At 49.1% G+C, this 18,688-nt stretch overlaps 3 protein-coding genes across 3 annotated transcripts; all 3 read right to left on the bottom strand.

Annotated features, from left to right (window-relative positions):
* Window positions 1-147: 147 nt before the first annotated feature.
* On the bottom strand, window positions 148-1,844 carry LOC138719531 (C-X-C motif chemokine 2-like). The gene is made up of 4 exons (XM_069854835.1): window positions 1,703-1,844; window positions 1,086-1,221; window positions 648-731; window positions 148-534 (listed from the first exon to the last, which is right to left on the bottom strand). The coding sequence occupies exons 1-4, from the start codon at window positions 1,764-1,766 to the stop codon at window positions 408-410; spliced, it is 411 nt and encodes a 136-aa protein (XP_069710936.1). The 5' UTR covers window positions 1,767-1,844; the 3' UTR covers window positions 148-407.
* Window positions 1,845-1,926: 82 nt separating this feature from the next.
* Window positions 1,927-3,270, bottom strand: LOC138719532 (interleukin-8-like). The gene is made up of 4 exons (XM_069854838.1): window positions 3,002-3,270; window positions 2,653-2,782; window positions 2,400-2,483; window positions 1,927-2,296 (listed from the first exon to the last, which is right to left on the bottom strand). Exons 1-4 carry the CDS (start codon window positions 3,171-3,173, stop codon window positions 2,272-2,274), a joined length of 411 nt encoding a protein of 136 aa, XP_069710939.1. The 5' UTR covers window positions 3,174-3,270; the 3' UTR covers window positions 1,927-2,271.
* A 746-nt stretch (window positions 3,271-4,016) lies between these two features.
* Window positions 4,017-7,021, bottom strand: LOC138719530 (C-X-C motif chemokine 2-like). The gene is made up of 4 exons (XM_069854834.1): window positions 6,292-7,021; window positions 5,780-5,909; window positions 4,979-5,062; window positions 4,017-4,469 (listed from the first exon to the last, which is right to left on the bottom strand). Exons 1-4 carry the CDS (start codon window positions 6,389-6,391, stop codon window positions 4,457-4,459), a joined length of 327 nt encoding a protein of 108 aa, XP_069710935.1. The 5' UTR covers window positions 6,392-7,021; the 3' UTR covers window positions 4,017-4,456.
* Window positions 7,022-18,688: the final 11,667 nt, after the last annotated feature.

Raw genomic sequence — 18,688 nt, 5'->3', positions numbered from 1 at the left:
ATAAGGCATGAAACCCTGGCGCATCAAGAAGTGCCCTGTGGCAAAGCAGCCCAGGGCTTCACAGTGCCACCATCTGCTCTGACGCACCCCCAAAATCCCCATTTTTACACCCATCCGTGCAGGAAGAGCTGCCACAGCCGAGGGGAGAAACACATTCATGCTTTTATTGATGGTGTCTGGGACAGGCAGGAACAGCACAGGCACCCAAAAAGGAGAGCGACACTGGGTGCCTGAAGAGAAAGCCTTTTTTGGGGAACACGAGAAGGCTCCTGCCCCCTGCCAAAACCCTGAGAGCAGAGCAAGTGCCAGCATTGTGCTGTGAATCCCCTCGCATCTTGGCACAGAGGGGTTTGATCAGTGCCACCCCCGCAGAGGAATAAAGAACTGTGGCTGGTTATTTATCCTGGTTATCCGGACAGAGGGAGAGACGGTGCAGGGGGTCTGCGAGGGGGCCGGCACCACCACTCTGCTCCCCCAGCCCACCGCTCCGCTTCCCGTCGTGGCCGTGCTGCTGCTGCTTTTTTACCAGTATTCCTGTGGGTTTCGGGGGAGGAAAGCAGTGCAAATAAAGCAGTGGGGAGGAGGGCATCGTCCCACCAATGCCTTTGCTACACCGCTTGTTCTTTTAGGCACCAGGCGTTGCATACCTTTCTGTCAGCTTGTGGATGAGCACCTGGATCCAGGGCGCCTCAGGAGCCACACACACCTTCTTGTTTCTCTTCAGGGTGAGGCTGCAAGGTGTCGAGACCCTCTCAGTCCCACGCATGACCTCTCAGCCCCTTGCACACCTCTTCCCCTAGATTTTCCTCTGCAGAGAAAACCCCTCTCGCTCCCCAGCACAGTTATGAACACAGCCCTGCAAACCCTTGCTGTGAGATAGATGGGATTCTCGGGACTCAGCCTTGGCTCTGTGAGCTGTGCCAGGAGTAACACAAATTAAAATGTGGGCTCAAGCAACAGCCTGTGCCTTTCAAGAGTTACCACAGCATTTGAGGGCTTGGAGAGAGTGCAAGCACCTCTGTATCTTTGCGCTGGTCCATGAGCCAGCAATTTGCAGGAATTAGCTTCTAGGCTTTTCCACTTACATGATCTCTTTCCTCCTGCAGTGAATGCCGGGTGGTGTAACGTCGATGGCAAGGATCAGCCCCAAGTTGATGACCTGGGCAGTCGCTTTCATGCACTTGCACCTCATGTTGGTCAGCAGACTCTCCAGTGACAGACCTGTGCCCCAGAGCAGCTCACACGCAGGTCTCGGCCCCCACAGGGGATGCAGATGCCACCCCCCTGCCCCACCATCCTCATGCCACCATCCCACCCCCTCCCCAGCACCATTTGCAGGGACCAGGCTTGCATTAACAGGGTTTGCAGCAGCAAGGAGCGAGGCCAAAGCAAGGCTAATCCACTCCAGCACAATCTCAAAGCTTTCTCTTTACTCATATGGAGGGGGTTTAGCTTCAGGATCCAAACACCAAACCAACATTTTACGATTTAAACCTATCACTTGCCCACCAAGCACTGGAGCTCCATGGGAGCCTGGAAGTGAAGCAGCTTAAACCCATCTGGCAAATCCCTCTGGGTCCCTGGCATCCCCATCTAGTTTAGCCACCAGCTTTAAGACAAAAAATGCAACCTCAAAGATAGGTAAGAGACAAATCTGAAAGCTTAGAGCTTTAGGACTGGCGGACACCCCAAGGTCACTCACCACCCCCTGGCACCAAGTTGCTCAGGAGCAGGGCCAGGGCCAGCCCCGCTGGCAGCAGCTGCATCCTCGCCACTCGCTCCGAGCTGCCGCAGGGGCCACTTTATAGCCAGCCCCACCGGGGATTTTGCACGCTGAGAAACGCTGAGGAGGGGGAAAAGACTTCGACTTCCCTGCCACTGCTTCCTCCTGTCACACGTGGCTCACTCTGCCTCCCAAAACCTCCTGCTTGCCCATGTTTCTTGGTGTGGAACCTGCGGTGCCTCCTGTGCTGCTCCCCACACCGCTTGTCCCCAAGCCCCCCACGCTGTAGGAAGGGATGCTGTGATGGTGACCAAGGGCTGCTGCCTTTATTGGACCTCTCGAGTTATGTCCAAAGGGGACAGCCAGCACAGGGCTAGGGGGTAGGAGCCGGGGGAAGCAGGGACTGGCATTTTCAAGGCCTTAAATGTATCAAATGCAAAGGAAAAAGGGCTCAGAGCAGAGTCCCCACCGCACTGTGGGAAGAGACAGTGGGTAGGGGTCCAGTTTTGGACTCGGCCCATCTGGCCGTCCTGCCAGTGGCAGCTTCCTCAGCGGACAGCTTCTTTCTTCCTCCTGCCAAAAGCAGAAGGGCAGAGGAATGTGTGACAAGCGGTCCCCAGGGGACACCCCTGGTCCAGCCAGGAGTCCCTTTTGCTCAGGGTAGAGGGGGGCTTACAAGTGAGGGAGGTCCTGCAGGAGTTTCTTCACCCAAGGGGCGTCAGGATCCACACAGACCCTCTCCAGGCTTTTTAGCTTAATCCTAGAAAACCACACAGGGCTTCAGCACTGTCGCTTCCCCCTCCTCCAGTGGGGGGACTCGAGCAGCTGAACACCTCAGTGCAACCCATAAAGAAAAAGAGCACAAAACTGAAATAACTCAGGGAGGACAGGAGGGAGCAGAGGGCTTGTTCCCCCCCAGAGGCACTTACATCACCTCGAGGCGCCTACAGCTGCTGCCCACGGGCCGCACCTCAATGCTGCTGTATTTCCGTGGGGAGATGAAAGCCCTGGTCGTCTTGGCACAGCGGCAGCTCAGGTTGCCGTTGGCTTCCAGGAGAGCTGGAGGGGCACAGGGCCACGGCTCACATGATACCCAAAACCCCACTACCAGCCCCAAACCCCTTTCTGGTCAACACATCTCCTCCCACGTTCCCCCAGAATCAGCGCAGCCGCTTGCAAAGGAGCCCCAGTGATGGCAGTAGGATGCTGCCTCCAAAAACCTCACCCCTGCCCCTCCAGCATCCTCCATCCCCACACGTGGGGCACGAGGAGCCTCACCTGCATCCGCAGGGCAGTGCGTGGCCAGCAGCACTCCCAGCAGCAGGGCCACCCGTGCAGCCATGCCAGCCCCAGCCCCAGCCGCGGCAGCATCCCTGTATTTGAGCCGGAAAATAGGAGAAGTGAGGCGGTGCAGGGGGGAGGCCCTGGGGCTGGGCTGGTTTTCACCCATCTCTGTTCCCTCCTGACAGCGCTCGCTAAGTGTGCGGCATTGCCAATAAAAAGCAGCTCAGGGCTTGGCGGGGGCCCAGGCTTCCTGAAACTGGCTCCGTTTCCCCCTTCCTACGAAGCCATAAAGATACCACTTGTTTCCCCCAGTGCTTGTTCTTAGCCCATGCAGCTGCATGAGTCCGGAGTGCTTTTCTCTTCTCCATGACCAGATATTACTCCTTTCTCCTGTAACCAGTTTTCTCCCTTCAAGGCGCAGTCCAGTCTGAGCTTCAGTGGCTTTAGCTCTTCCCCCTGTGGACATTCATTCCCACGCTCGGCCCAGTGACCTCCTGCCATCCCTTCTATTTCCCTCTTAGCCTTTACGACTTTCAAAAGCCTCAGATCCTCCTGCACACCCCAGCCCCACCACGAACACCAGTGCTTGGCCATGCGGTGCGTTGGCTGCATCACCTGGACCCCTCAAATCATCACCAAAGGACACAGCAGGTTGTGTCAGAGAGGAACTTGGCTTCCCACTAGGGCTGCCGAGCCCTTGCTGACAGTTCAGGGCTGGGACACCCATCCCAGCTACTGTCGCTGCCTTGGACAAACCTTTCTCTACTCCTCATTCCTCTGTGTAAAAGGAGAGTTTGCACCATGGCTGATGCGTGCCTGGGTGCTGCCCTCATTCCTGTACCTGACGTATATTCAGGTCCACGCTTTATTGCCTGCGACGAATTTCTGAAACCATCAACACAAGAGCTCCGGATCCAAATGACAGCAAATCCAGCTCCAGGAAGGCTATGACAGTGGGATTTATCAAAACTCTCCTGAGTTTCTCCAAAGCTATGAGATCCAGGGCAAATACAACAGAGGAAAAAAACTGAATTTTATTTGACCTGAGCTCTCAGGACCAACCATGCCATATTGTGCAATGACAAACCCAGACACACGCTCTGTCGGCGAGGGCTTCACATGGAAGGGTCACAAAGTCATTCCTACAGAAACAGGAGTAGCTCCTGGCAGAGAAATTTTCCACAGTCTATAGGCAAGTAAATAAATGAAGTGTTCATAGTTACACTGACCCAGAGACTGAATGCAGGGGGGAACCACCCCACTAACCCGCCACGGGGCTGGGGTCAGTCACGAGCTGCCCTCCATGCTGCAGCCACCGGTGGGGCGAGACACAGGGCTTTCAGGAACAGGGGGAAGCAAGAGCAAAGTGAGGAGCGGCCGGGTCTGCATGCCTGTGCATGATCTGTCCCCGTCTCAGGGCTCTGAGTGTCAACTTCCTTAGCAGGAAACTTATTTTTTCTTCCTGCGAAAAGCAGAAGGAGGAGAAACATGAAGGCAGAGAAAAGTGGCTTCTTGGGGGAGGAAGCTCCTGCCCCAACTGAAGGAAGTTGTGACCATTTCCCCAGGGGAAAATCATCCCATCACTTGCAGGAATGTCTCCCCGCTGACCCCACACTGTGCCAGAAACCCACGCAATGATGGAGGGTGGTTTTCCCAGATGAACATTGACGCGTGGTTGCCCTCACAATGGGCAAACCCTGCCCCTGCCATTTTCTCCCCACCAAAAGTTTTCAGAGATGTAGCACCATGCACAAGAGCACAACCCAGGAATGGCAGGATGGGAACACTGAACAATCGGGTGCTGCTCTGCACAGAGAGGTCTCACTCCTCATTGCCTTAGGAGTGGTCCCTTGACCTCAGCAGCCCTCCCTGAGAGGCCTCAGTCCTGCGAGTGCTCCTCAGGCCCACAGAGGTGACAGGGTACTGTCCAGGGCCACCTGAGCCAAAGGACCTTTCACCAAAGCCACTTACGTGCTAGCAATACGCTTCAGTAGTTTCTTTACCCATGGGGCATCAGGATTCACACACACCTTCCCTGAGGTTTTTATTTTAATTCTGCAACGCAAGGAGAGTTTATGAGCACAACCCTCCCCTCCAGAGGCAGGGATGCCAGCAACCAGAGCTGATCTACAAGGCTCAGCTTTCCTTTACAGCACCAGCAGATTGCAGAAAGCTGCTTGTGACAGAAGGAAAATAAAGGACAGTCAGGAAAAAGCAGGATGCAACACTTTCCCATCACGCTTGAAGCCCAGAAGTGACTGCTCAAAGACAGTTTGTTCTGTAGATTTACAAATGCATCAATGCCAAACACTTAAAGAAATCTTACACCACTTTAAGTCAGGACAAGTAACAAGATAAGGGCTTGACCCGAGATGCTGTTTGCTCTCAGGAGTGAAAAAACAGGTTACAGCTCATCCTGCCTTGGTGTCAGGGGATGTGCTTTCTCCAAACTCCAAACACTCCCACCAGCACACTCCCCACTAAGCACTAGCATAAGGAAATCATGCTTTTGCTGACTGGAAAGGCTTATAAAGATCCAGAGAGCTCTGGCATGTTGGCTCGGATGCGTTTCCTCCATCAGCAATGACCTGATGTTTCTCAGCCCTGAAGCATGGACAAGCTTGCTGGCATTAGGGAAAAGCTTTAGTTTTAAGAAAGGGAGAAGAGAAGGGAGATGGTTGCAGAAGGAAAGGTGCAGTGCTGGCCCCATTGCTCTGCAAGAGGCAGAGGAGAAAGCAGGTTCCTGCCCCATGAGCCAGCCGCAGCACTTACATGATCTCTGTCCGTCTGCAGGTGCTGCCCACGGGTCTGATCTCTAGGCTTTCGTATCTTTTTGGACTAATGTAGTCCGAAGTTGTCTTTACACACCTACAGTTCAGGTTTCCGTTCACCTCCAGGATGGCTGAGAAAGAGAAGGCAGCAACTTACAGAGTTATTTAGAGACGCAGCAACTCTGAATCTCTTAGAGAGCCAAGGAAATTGTCCCTTCCTGAGCTTTCACTGACAACACTTTAGGGATGATGGTAAGAAGCCGTTATCTGTGCCTCTACCTCAGTACCCTGCTCTCTTGCAGTTCCTGAAAGCTGCACTGAGTCCTAGCAAAGAAGAGCACTTGCCCTCTTCCCTTGGCTATGAGAAAAACCCCGAGCAAAGCAGCCAAAAGGAGTCCCCGTTTTCTCTGGTCCCTTCTGGTGCAGGAGGCAGGTGATGCCCACCCATCACGAGGACCATGGCAGGCTGGGAGCTGCCAGCTGTGGATATCTGCAAAGGCACCAGAAGCTCACCTCCGTGGGTGGAATGGAACATGATCATCACCAGCAGCAGCAGCAGCAGCAGCCATGGGAACGTGGGGGCTCCAGTCCCCACCCCAGCCGGCACTCGCATCTTGCAACAGGCTCAGCCCTCGAATTGGACTGAGGAACTGGGTGAAGAAACACCTCTATTTATTCCAGAGGGTCACGCTCTGACACAAGCAGCAAGATTCAAACTTCAGCAGTCGCATCTGGCCAGCAGACCATGAAAACAGGTGACGTAATTTCTCGGATGCCCCCTGCAGCCAGGTCAGAAGCTCAATTTACAATACTATTGATAAAAACCAGCCACTGGGACAAAGTGCATCTTTGGATTCCCCACGGAATCTCCCACATACCCTATTTCTGATTAGTCGGGTCTGCACAAGCATGATCTTTGTTGCGTTTAGCATTTACCCCTTGACCACAAAGAGCCCAGAATAAAATCGGAGTGCAAACCCTCGGCAAGCAGGGTTTTTTTAACGCACTCAGATATTTACATATTTATTTTTTAGGGTTATATTTCCCCCATGCTATTTTTACTATCCCTTACATCAGCAAAAATGCCTCACATCATACCGTGGAAAAATAATAAAGCTCTCAGCTGTCTCTTTGCACTCAGACCCTTCGAATCTCACACTTTGCTGCAGCAAAACACTCAGGAAATCAAGAGATGACTGGGACAGCAGCACCAGTAAAGAGCAAACTATGCCTCCATCTCTGCCCGTTTGTGACTAAGAGCTCATGTGCACATTCATCCGCAGTGACTTTCTTTGCACCAGCAGCCTGAGAATGAAATGCAGGTGAATGAGGAAAACAGAAAAGCAACAGGGCTGGGATGGAGTCAGGGATTTGTGAGTGTGAAACCAGAGATCTTTCTGTGTGGTACTGGGGCTGGAGGGACAGGGACTGCAGCCCTGCTCTGTCCCTCACAAACATTGCTCTATGCTATAGGAGCATATAAAAAGGGAGGTCAGGCCACGCACACCCCTACAACGCTCTAGAGCCATGTGTCCACAAGGTTTTATTCCAGCAATGCAGAGTCCTCCAGGCTTTAGACATGAGGGAATGTGCCTGCCTGGTCCAGCAGCTGGTGCTTGCTTCTCCACATGTTTTACAGCATCTTTAGGGTCTCTCCCAGAACGAGCCACTGAAGGATGAAAGCCACGTGTTTTGGCACACAAAGAGTTGGTCCTGTAATGTCAACACCTTCAGCTCTCACACGGGATATTCAAGGGCCACCGCTGCAAAGCGATGGCTGCAGCAGCACCTGTGCTCACGTATTTTGGCGCAAGGGGGGCTGCCCTGAATGAAGCAAAGTCACCAGCCGGGAAGCAAAAGGAGAAGGGGACACGCGGCCACAATAGTGAGGCAAAGCGGAAGGAAGAGGGCAGAAGAAAAATGATGTGGTTGTGTGATAATGTTGTAATTTGGAGCCTTCAGATCACATCAGCATTTTATAGAGTAATAAAACAGTAAACTAAAAAACAACAACCCCAAAAGCCTTCCACTCGAACCCTAAGCTACGCATCTTTCTTTTACAGCTCTTTCCTCTGAGATAGGTCCAGAAGTCTTGTGAAGACCTTGTTCAGGAGATAAAATCCTTGCTTGTCTGTTTTTGACCTTTATCTCCCTGTCATAGAGAAGCCAGGGACAATCTCCACGACCTAGTCCCAAAGACCTATGGAGGGAATGAGAGCCTTGCTGCTATCACAGTAGAAAATGTGACAGCTTTAAAAGTGGCTTTTGCTCAGTACTCGCAGAGTTTCCTATTTCCTTGCAGACTTAGTCAAAGGAGTCCAACCTAGAACTGGTTTAAGTGGTTTTGCTGGGTCATGGCAGGGATCTTCAAAGAAAAGTCTGCGAAACAGTGGGGAAGGCAGCAATTTACAAGGAGAGCTGACCGGACACCTATTCAAAGTGACCTGGAGGCACCAAAAAGTTTCAAAGTGCTTCTGAAGTTCATGACTTGAAAATGATCCTGCTTCTATAGCTGAGGAAAACCGAGAGAAGTGAAAGAAACTTTCCACAGAGCTGCATGTCAAAGAGGATGGAGTTGGGGCATGCAGCCAGCACTCCAAGTGTGGCACTTCCACAGCTGAGGGAAACCAACACCAGTGCTGGTAGGACTTAAGGAAACTGGTATGGGAAGAAGCTGCCCCTGAGACACATGCAATGGACAATCCAAGGTAACGTATGAAGGACATCGTGCCCCTGATCTGTGGCTACAGTACAGGTGTCCATCTCTTGGAAAGAAGTGGAAGCTACAGAAGTATAGTTTGGCTGGGTGGATTTAGAGAACTGGCTTTAGAGGCATCCTGGGCCATCAGTTTAGCCACCGAGACCTCATTGTTAGCTTGGAGCAGATGTTTTCCTCAGACCTATGCAAGACTCCAGGTGCTTTCACTGAGCTTGTCTCTCCTAGGGATGTGCTGCCTTGCGCCAACACATTGTTTTATGGCTATCCTCCTGACACTTCTTCTGTGACAGTCATGGTGCTCAGTAACTCACTTTGTACCCAGGATGAAACCCACACAACCCTCAGGGGGAGGACAGAAAGGCCTCCTCTTCATTATGAGCACTGAGGAAGTTGCACCGTCTGCAGAGCTGGCCTTGGCAAGAGTGCCCCTCCAAGCAGGGCAAGTCAATGCTACAAGACAAAATACCATGCCCATCCTGCATCAGTAGCAGTTCCCTTTCAGACCTGCCCTCTTGATTCATATCTAGATGCAGATTTTCATAGTGAAGCCCAGCTCCAGCCCCATTTCTGAAGTGATGCACTTGGGTTTCCCCCAGGATGCTGGGGCAGCTGGGTGAATCCCCACTACATTGCCCCTAAAGATCCACATTTGTCTAACTGGTCCCCAAGCTGCTACAAGTTTCTGCTTCAGGTAGGAAAGGCAAAATAAAAGTGGACACGGCAAGAAAGGAGAACTTGACAGAGATGCTGTAATTCCAGGGTTTCTGAATTACCTTGGTAGGAATCACAGTGGTTTTGCTGTATGACTACTGTGTAGATTGACAAACACTGCGGTGTTTTCTCAGGAAGGAAAAGCTTAGAGTCATTGCGGGCAGCTAATACTGTGCCTACTAAGTGGTAATTCTGAAAGGGAGAAGCAGAGTGAGGATCTAGCCTGCAACCATGCTTAAGCTAACCACTTCCTGGATGCCAGTAATTGAGAAGAGTGACCCTCACATACTGATCTGGGGACTTAGCCAGGCCAGCATCAACTGAAGCACATTAGAAATCCAATGTGAATTAATCTATACATGTCTACATGTTAGTAATCTAATATCCCTATGAGGACGGGTTGGGAGAGTTGAGGTTGTTCAGCCTGGAGATGAGAAGGTTCCAGGGAGACCTTAGAGCAGCTTCCAGTCCTGAAAGGGGCTCCAGGAAAGCTGGGGAGGGGCTCTGGATAAGAGTACAGGGACAGGATGTCAGGAACAGTTTGAAGCTGAAGGAGAGGAGATTGAGATGAGATCTTAGGAAGGAATATTTTGCCATGAGGGTGGGGAGGCCCTGGCCCAGGTTGCCCAGAGCAGCCGTGGCTGCCCCATCCCTGGAGGTGGGACTTTGAGGACCTTGATCCAGTGGGAGGTGTCCCTGCCCATCGCAGGAGGTGGAACTGGATGGGCTTTGGGGTCCATTCCAACCCAACTCATTCCATGATTCTATGAAATATCCTTAAAGCTTCTTTGGTTTTGGCAGCAGCTGTACCTTTGCTGTCAAGAGTTTGATTTGAGTAATTATTTCTGTTATTGCTATTGGATTTTAAAATGCTTTACACCCACTACATCCTTCCCATTGTACCTAAATCAGAAGTGTACAAAAATGTGATGCGAATACCTCCCAAAGGCCATGGAATAAAAGAAGTACTTTGCTGCATGGCTTTGCTGTGCTTCTGCAGCCATTAAATCACTTAAGAACATGTCATTTAGTGGCATCAGGCCAAGAAAGCCTCAGGCTTGTTCAGTCATATTAAAGATTTCCTTGAAGACACTGAAAAACAAGCAATAGGAAATGACAGGGGAGGTAGGACAGCCATGTGTGGAAAGAAGAGAGATTCTGCTTTTCAGTAGAGGGAAACCAGAGGTTTTATTTGCCTAAGTCCCCTCTGAAAAACAAGGATGGAAAATCTGTCCAAGCAAGTCCAAACACGAGCAAGAGATAGAGCGGGAACTTGGTCTGTAACAACAAGGCAGCTTTGGACATGAGTAGAAAACTACCTGAGCTAAGTGGAGCAGGAGGTAAAAACACAAAAAGCCTTTTCCATGTTTGACCAGGATGGGCAGAAACTCAATCCTGACATAAGTGCCTGGCACATCTCCAGCCCTTCAGTGAGGACCTGCATGCTCTACAAGCAGCACATAAGGATTTTCAGGAGGATGCATTGCAGATGCCTGCAGCACGCAAACCTCGCAGCTACACTGAAACATCACCAGGTTTGTTTTGAGAGAAAGTGAACTTTCAGCACACCTTCTCCACAACTCACCCGATGTTTCTTGCAGGAGAGATCAAAACTGCTTTTAAAAAAAATTGCCCCCCAAAAAACCCCAACTGCAGCGAGTTGTCACCACTGCGGTTTGTGGTCCATCACCTGCTTCGAAGACAAAAATACCTCCTGTTGAAATCTAAGAGAGTGTGGCACCCACACCTATTTCAGCACCAACCATTCATCACTGCACGAAAACCCAGGCAGAGGCACTCAGGACCTGAGCACAGTGTTGATTTCTCTCTTATTGTACAAAAATGTGTCTCAGCCGCTTCACATGGTACCCAGTTTCTAACCCAGGGCTCCTTCCAGCCCAACGGGGATGTTCTCCATTCCCTTGTGCCTCCTACACCCCAAAAACACATTCCCAAACAATCTGTGTTTATGTATCCACATATAAAAAGAACTTCTTTAGCCCTTCTTATCTCTAACAGCCCTTCTCCTGGTTGCATTTTAAGAATCATTTCCTTTATACAACCGGCCTTCCTTTCTTCTAAAAAATTCCTAGCCCAAATCTGCCAAAACCAACACTGACACAAAGATATCACCCCAGGGGAGGAACGACTGACCAGGATATTTAGGTCTTCAAGGGCCTGTGTGGGTGGTCACCAGCTCAGAAGCAACTCGGTTTTATTTGTTCTCGCATGCAAAACAGACAACACTTACTGCAGCAGACACCAGGTATAGAAGTGAAATTCCAACATTTGAGCGCCAGAAGTAGCCAAAGGCTAACAAAATCAGTCCAAAATTGGGTTGTTCAAACCACTTATTGAGCTCACTGTCACTGTCTTTGAGTAAAGGTTCACAGGCTTGCCGGGGACATGGGATGGGGACAAAATCTCAGTTTTGGCAATAACCAAGCGGTGTGATGAAACATCTGCTCTGCATATCTGTAAACAGGTGAAAAACTGAAATGGGCATCTGGAAAAATAGGGCTCAAGTATTTGTTCTAGAGAAAGGAAATATGGTAAGAGGGGCTTTGAAAGCAAACGTATAAGGAGGAAGAAGAAACGCTCAGAGCAAAGAACAAAAGCTCCATCAGAGTGAGTGAAATTAAGGGAAACTTAAATGTGGATTTGATATTCCTGCCTCCCCAGTCAATCTCAAGCCTTAGGACCTCCACAACACAGCAAGCAGGTGCTCTCTGCCAAAGGGAAAGCAATAGAACATTTTCAGCAGCATGTCATAGCACGCCACCTGACCCCAGAGTAGAGACAGTTTCTGGGACACCCCATCCACCCCAGAGATGCAAATAGCACCGAGCAAGTGGCAGGAGAAAATCCCCTGACTGCTGTGCTAACTTGCATTTGCCACTAAAAAAAGTATGGTGGAGAAGTACCCCAGTACCGCCATGCTTCTTCATCTTATTTCAAATATGAGTTAATCAAAAATGAACCTAATGCGAAGCAGAGAGGCAGTGTTATTCCTGAAAGGCATGCTGGCAAAGTGGAAAGCACCGTGCTGGTTGGCACAAGACACAAAGTGGGAATGAAACTCAAGGACTTTACCAGAAAGTGGTGTCAGTGGCTCAGCAGCAGGGCCCAGCTCCCTCTCTGCACATTTGCATGCAGGCACAGGAACTAGTCTAGACACTGCAGGTGCCACTGAGTGAGCACCGTTAGGGATTTGCATAGGGGCTTCGTGCGACGGTGATGGCTCGATGCCCCTGGCATGGGAGCACATCAATGATGAGTTGAAACGAAGTTGGACTGCGACAGGAGGGAGCCAATAAATTGCAAGCTGGTGCATTATAAGCAAGACGTGCCTGTCGGCATGGCCTTGCTGCTCTCGTTGCTTAGGTGGTGCAGCTTCAACCTGACGTTCTCCACATCTCTGCTGGTTGGGAAGAAGGTCTGTTGCTTTTAGCACTTCATTCTTGGGCTAGTGAAGACAAGGTCTAGGTTTAATTATAATGGCTAGAGCAAAACTTACTCCTGGAAACTCCCCTAGCTTGACCTACCCTGCGCTCTGCAAGATGGGAAGCTTCCCCCACAACCTCCAGTGCCTTTCCCTGGAACAGAAAGGGGATGCTGTAACGCCTACAAGGATGCTCCACTGCTTCAGGAGACGTGCAATGGGTGCTAAAGAGAAGAAGCTACATCTGAGTGACAAGATTACATTGCCTGCTTGTCCCGAAGCACCAATGATTCTGGTGAACTCATGGTGCCAGTGGGAGGCTGGGTGTTGAGCATGTCGCTGTGACAGCTCAAGGTTTTAGCTGCCTTCTGTGTCTGTCAGCAATTGCACCACTAGCTGGGCGACTGGGAAAGGGAATTAGGCCCAGAGGACTGCCAAGACATGGAAGGAGTCACGTGAGCTTTCACAATTGGATCTTTCTGTGCGTGACAAGAGGGCAAGAAATGCCAAAAATGCCACAAAGGCCAGAAATACAACAAAGATACTGGTATGCAAGCACATTTCCCCTCTGTGCCTGAGGAAGGGGCATCTTGAAGGCACATTTCAATCGACTCAGTTGAATTACATCCTATTTGGGCAACTTATTGAGGCAGACACTTAGCAACAGTCCTACCACCAACCTTCCAAGATGCTTTATAGCAAGGTCTCCTCCTCTTCTCAGAATTTGACATCTCAATCAATGTAGCTAGAAGCTGGCAGGCTTGATTACAGTCATGATATTTTATTTTTCCAAATATTAGTAATTTTATTTGAGTCAGTAATTAAGCTGCAGAATAACCCATAACTATTATTTCTGGTAGAGGTAAATGTGGTCTTGACCCATTTGGTACTTGTTAAGTCAGAAGTAGCTCATCTTTAGAAAAGCAGCACCTCTTGCCTCCTAGCTTGACACAAACCTCCTCAACCACAACCGCAGCCTCCCTAATGCCTAGTGCCACATCTCTGCTTCACACTTATGGTAGTGACTCATTTCCCAACAAATGTCATCTCTTTCCATACTCTCCGGGTTTGATTGCTGCAGCATGTGTGACATTTGTCTCTTCTGTTTGCCACCTGCTCAAAGCAGTATTTACAGATATCTTGCACTTGACATTTCCCGTCTGATCAAGTAATGATGTTAAGTTTAGCCACCCTACTTGCAAAGTTCACCAACCACACATGAGGTCCAGCATCCCACCTCAAAGCAGGGTCTCACCTGATGAGGTCCAGTGTGAGTAAGCAACCCAAAGGTGACAGAAGCCAGTTGAAGGGTTTGCAAATTCACTGTTGCTCACATGGTGGGAGAGAAGAGAGTGACAGCCCCACCTCCTAGGGCATCTCAGTCACATCTAGCCACGGCTGCTGGAGGAATCACCATGTGCCACCCCTGTCCACCCTCCCCTCCCAGGTGGGCACATCCCACTCAGCTACTGAGTGGGGTGGTGTTTCTGGCTGGGGTCCCAACCCCAGTGCAGCACAACACACTCAAGCGTTTCGCTTCTGCCACGGAGCATTTGTTAACCTAACACAGCAGGAACAGACCCAAACTTGACCATCAGGCTTGGACCTACACCCAGAGCCATTATTTTCATTAACGTTCACTTAATGTTTTGACGGCTTTCCTTATCCTCTTTTTGCCAGACGTCTCCCCACCTCTTCTCCTCAGGGAAGATGCTTTCCCCATATTTCACCCACAAGCCACCACAGGAGTAGTTATATTAAAAAATAAAACGCAACCTAAGAGCAACTGTTCCCTAGCAGGGAGTAGAAGTGCACATGGTCAAGCGGGGAAATCCAGGTCTTCACCAAGAAGGAACCACATTTCTGTGACACAAATGCCTTCTGGGGAGATGAGCAGCCCTCTCACCCCTTGGAAAGCCCCTTCTCAATCGTTTCTCTTGGACCCAGCACCCCTGAATCAGCACTTCAGACGTCAGAGCCTTGGGCATGCTGCTGAGCCAATGCAGCTACCCAGAGGTGCTCTCTACAGAGAAGGAGAAACTTGAGCCCAACTTCTGCAACGGATGTAAATCTCGTCAGCCAAGAGAATCGATACTGAAAGGAATTGTCTTGCAGCTAAAATAATCCAACATCGGTTCAGGGGGCATGGAAGAAAGGCTGGTCAATCTTGCAAGTCATGCTGAAGGCTGGAAGGTCAGCAAACTCTCGCCTGCCTGGTGGAAATGGGGAGGCAGATGAAAGGGCAGCACACAGGGAGAGAAGAAAGGCTTAGTGAGAGACTGGAAAATGAAACCATGAAGCATAAACCCATAGAAACCATAAAAACTGCTTTGATCTTTCCTCAGCTTTTATCTTGGTTGTCGCTTACAAAACACACCCTGAAAACTAATGAGGCCTAAAAAGTCACATCTGTCACAGGGCGCAGCCTTGGGTTGGATCCAGAATGTCCCTGAAGCTATTTGTGCATCTCCTTTTCATACCCTATCTCCAAGCTCTTCTCAGCAGGTTGATTTATTCCCTTAAGGTTTGAAACAGCCATTACAGACCCGTCTATATCAGCAAGGAGCCTGGACTAGCATGCCATTAGCAAAGCATTGCCCAGTCTGAAGACCCAACATCCAGATTCTACAGAGAAAAGCCCTTATCAGGGGCTTTTTTAATTCTCATTTCTGACTCAGCCTAGTCCTGTCCTTTAAACTGAACACCCACTGCAGGCTGGCCCATGTCTGCTGTGCTTCATCATCCCATTTAGATTCTCCAGAAGGGAACAGAGCTCATGCCCTTGAGGACTACTCTGTACAATGGAGCACAGCACTGTAAGCAAGGATAGTGGGGATGTTTGGTCCAACCACCAAAAAAACCCCAAACCCTACTCACTCGTAGCAATCCAAACTGAACCACTAATGTAAACGCACCTTAAGATCAATCCAGCCCAAACTGCCTCATTCTAGCAAGCCCTGGGATCTTTCTTCATTCAGAAGCATATTACACCGCAAAAAAAGGAGAGTGGGAGCACATTTTCTGTCTTGTGGACTTGTTAGAAGTGGAGCAGGGAGGGAGAATGTTAGTAAGCTAAATAACAGCATGGGTACAGCACTACAGCTATTTGCCACAAGCCTGCAGGAAAATTCAGCTGTCCCTCTTTACAACTGCTATGTTCATCCCACATTTGAACAACACTCTATTTTTACAACAGGAAGGAACAGGCATTACTATTCAGAGTATAAAAATCCCACGACGTACAAAGGACTGAATTAGTTTCTGAGGAAAGGTAAAGTGACTGATTGTGAAATACCTGGCAGCAGGACCACGTACGCTCTGGCTGCGCAGAGGATGATCATATACCCTGTCGCAACAGACCCACATCACTAATTTTGTTACTACAGAAGAAGAGAGCATTCTATGAGGCATGTTCTGGGTTTTTTGAGGTTTGTTCCCACTGTAGAAATGCATGCAAATAAAGGAGAACACAATGTCTTGTCACGTGACTTCGCCTTCAACTTCTGCAAGGTACAATCCATTGTGAATTGAGATGTTTGAGTCAGCAGTTGTCTGTGTATGAGAAGATCGTACCTTGCACAGTACTGGAGAACCTAAGGCTGTGAAGGTTCAGCAATCATCCTAATAGTTTAAAATTATCTGAGGATGTTGTTTTAAAACATGGAAACATACCATCATTGCTTTTTGGGGTATACAATCACTACAGCTGACTTCAAACAAACACCTAACAGGAATGTCTCCTAATTCCAACCCCTATCTAAAAAAAAAAAAAAAAAAGAAAGAAGGCAGCTGCGCTGAGAAGCCAAAATATTGTAAGGAACAGAGGAACTGGTCAGATTTTTGAAACCAAAGAGGCACCCAGGTGCACCAGACTGCAGCCAGAGTAAAGGACAAGCCCTTTAGAAGCGTGTGCTTCCCAGGAGCCACACTAGCTCCTTGCAGACTGGAACACACATGCAGCTGGTGCTGACGTGATAATACATGTTTTCTGACAAGGCATGCATTTATGGCTGAACACACATGGCGTTGCAAAATGAAGATGCTAATTAGGATCAGTACAAAGTGAAAAGCTTATTTGGAGGTTCAGGGATAGAAAGTGGGAATAAGGGTGGTGTCTGCCAAGTGCTGCTGATGGAATCTTTCAGTTTTGGTACATCCATTGCACAATTCCAGCCCTTCTGCCTTCTTGAAGACTTAGCAAGGCATTTAGACCTGTCGTGTGTCTCCAATCTGGTAAAACCATCCATTCAAAGCAGTCAAAAGGCACAGCTATAAAGGTCCAGAGGAAAAGGCAAGCACTGAACACGATGTTGTTCTAAATACTTCTTCTGACTGCATAAATACTTGCACAGGTTGTTTTCCAGAGCCCAGAACAGAAGGGAGCAGGCAGTGAGCAAGTGTGCACACCCTGACACCTCCTGGTGCCGCGGGGCATAACGGAGATGCTGGCATGGGCTTTGCAGAGGGCTCCAGTGAGGGAAACCCCCCTTCTTGAAGAAAAAAAATGTTAAATCTCACCAGGTTCCTAAGAGAGGGAACATCGATAAAAGTGTGACTTAACTGATACATGAGGGAAACTTGCTTTCATCTGTTTCACTAAATATTTTATCTTTTTCTTGCCTGCCAAACACACTCTATGGATCATACACAAGATAAAACCCTCCCCCCCTCCACCTGGATGTGTCAGCGAACAGTCTCTTCCTCTCCTTAGTTTGCTGATCCCCAGTGGGGCTGCATGGAAGGCTTGAAAGAAAACTACAAACAATACCCTGCAGAAAACCAGGATTCTTTAATACATTCACTATTTTGACAAATACAAAAAAGTTCCTATTTTTAGAGTCTCTTTTCCCTTGTTTGAACAAAAATCAAACAAGCAAAAGTGCCAAAGGGCTGTAACATTTGTGCCTCACATGAGACAAAAAAAACACAGTTCAGAAGGGCTGTGATATGATTCAAGCTCCTCAAATTTATCTGATTATCATCCTGTATTAAAGTCCATTTTCCAATAAAGTGAGGTCATCTGTTGCATGTTGTCCTGGCATCAGACAAATGGGATGGGTAATCAAATGGAGTTTAGCATTGCATTTCAGAGCCGGATTTTAGATTTATACTTTGGAGAGGAGTCCTACTGCTAGCAGGTTGGTTTGAATTGTTTTTTATCTCCCTTCTCTGAGGGCGGCTTGGTTCTCTTTATACATTTCATTCCAATCAGGTACTGCTTATACTCACTCCTCTTTCACATCTGAAGTTGCGACTTCACTTTTAAGTGGCAAAATAAACCTAGAAATGGTAACCTGAACCTCAGCATTATGTTCTTCCTCCCTGATGTATATGTACATCCAGTGGGAAATGGCTAAGGGCCATGAAGATGGCTTGGGGATTTAAAGATCTGAATTTCAGCTGACAAAATCCAAGTCTAAAAAGATTTAGACTTGCCATGGCAGAAGTAAGCACTGTAAAAAACCCAAAAGCATCAGCTAGGTTCTCGCTTTGCAGTGGCACCACAGGGCTTGTACAGCACATCAGGAAGAAAAGCTTCTCTGTTAGTTTTGAGCCACGTTTCCCATTTTATTGCATTGCACTGACCTTCAGGCACAGCTCTTGCAGCCGAGTACCTTATGAACATATGCACTGATATCCAGATTTCTCCTCTCTCTTCTTATAGGAAGACATTTAATCCAGTTTGACGGAAGAACCTGAGACTAGGTGAGAGAGGCAGCCCAGGAACTCGCTGTAGGTAGGGTCCGGTGGTGGATGCTTAGAGAGGAGTGGATGTGCAGACAAACACACACAGAAACTTCTGAATGCCTTCTTTTCAGCACCTACACGTGTCCATATTCAGCAGTTTTGTGAAAATCTCCTGTAGGCTCAGCACCACTAGAGAGCAGCAGACACCAGCACCACGGATGGCAGTCAGCGAGTAGAAATGGAGCGGGAAGGGAGATTTTCGTAAAGCCCTGATCTATCCAGCTGTTCAGGTCATAGGCAGAAGATCACAGACAAAGCTGACCGACAGCACAGGAGAAAAATTAACATCT

This window comes from Phaenicophaeus curvirostris, chromosome 4 (genome assembly GCF_032191515.1).
Source record: "Phaenicophaeus curvirostris isolate KB17595 chromosome 4, BPBGC_Pcur_1.0, whole genome shotgun sequence".
NCBI classification, from domain to species: domain Eukaryota; kingdom Metazoa; phylum Chordata; class Aves; order Cuculiformes; family Cuculidae; genus Phaenicophaeus; species Phaenicophaeus curvirostris.
The sequence above is the reverse complement of the archived record's forward strand: the minus strand, read 5'-3'. Positions and strand labels throughout refer to the sequence as shown.

Bases quoted from the DNA above. Each gene is read 5' to 3' on its own strand.
- LOC138719531 (XM_069854835.1), bottom strand. From the start codon at position 1,766: ATGCAGCTGCTGCCAGCGGGGCTGGCCCTGGCCCTGCTCCTGAGCAAC. The intron at 732-1,085 runs GTAAGTGGAAAA...GACACCTTGCAG, and splicing joins TGCAGGAGGAAAGAGATCAT to CCTCACCCTGAAGAGAAACA. The intron at 535-647 runs GTATGCAACGCC...CGAAACCCACAG, and splicing joins ATCCACAAGCTGACAGAAAG to GAATACTGGTAAAAAAGCAG.
- LOC138719532 (XM_069854838.1), bottom strand. From the start codon at position 3,173: ATGGGTGAAAACCAGCCCAGCCCCAGGGCCTCCCCCCTGCACCGCCTC. The intron at 2,484-2,652 runs GTAAGTGCCTCT...GTGGTTTTCTAG, and splicing joins TGTAGGCGCCTCGAGGTGAT to GATTAAGCTAAAAAGCCTGG. The intron at 2,297-2,399 runs GTAAGCCCCCCT...TGCTTTTGGCAG, and splicing joins CTGCAGGACCTCCCTCACTT to GAGGAAGAAAGAAGCTGTCC.
- LOC138719530 (XM_069854834.1), bottom strand. From the start codon at position 6,391: ATGCGAGTGCCGGCTGGGGTGGGGACTGGAGCCCCCACGTTCCCATGG. The intron at 5,910-6,291 runs GTGAGCTTCTGG...TCTCTTTCTCAG, and splicing joins GTTCCATTCCACCCACGGAG to CCATCCTGGAGGTGAACGGA. The intron at 5,063-5,779 runs GTAAGTGCTGCG...CTTGCGTTGCAG, and splicing joins TGCAGACGGACAGAGATCAT to AATTAAAATAAAAACCTCAG.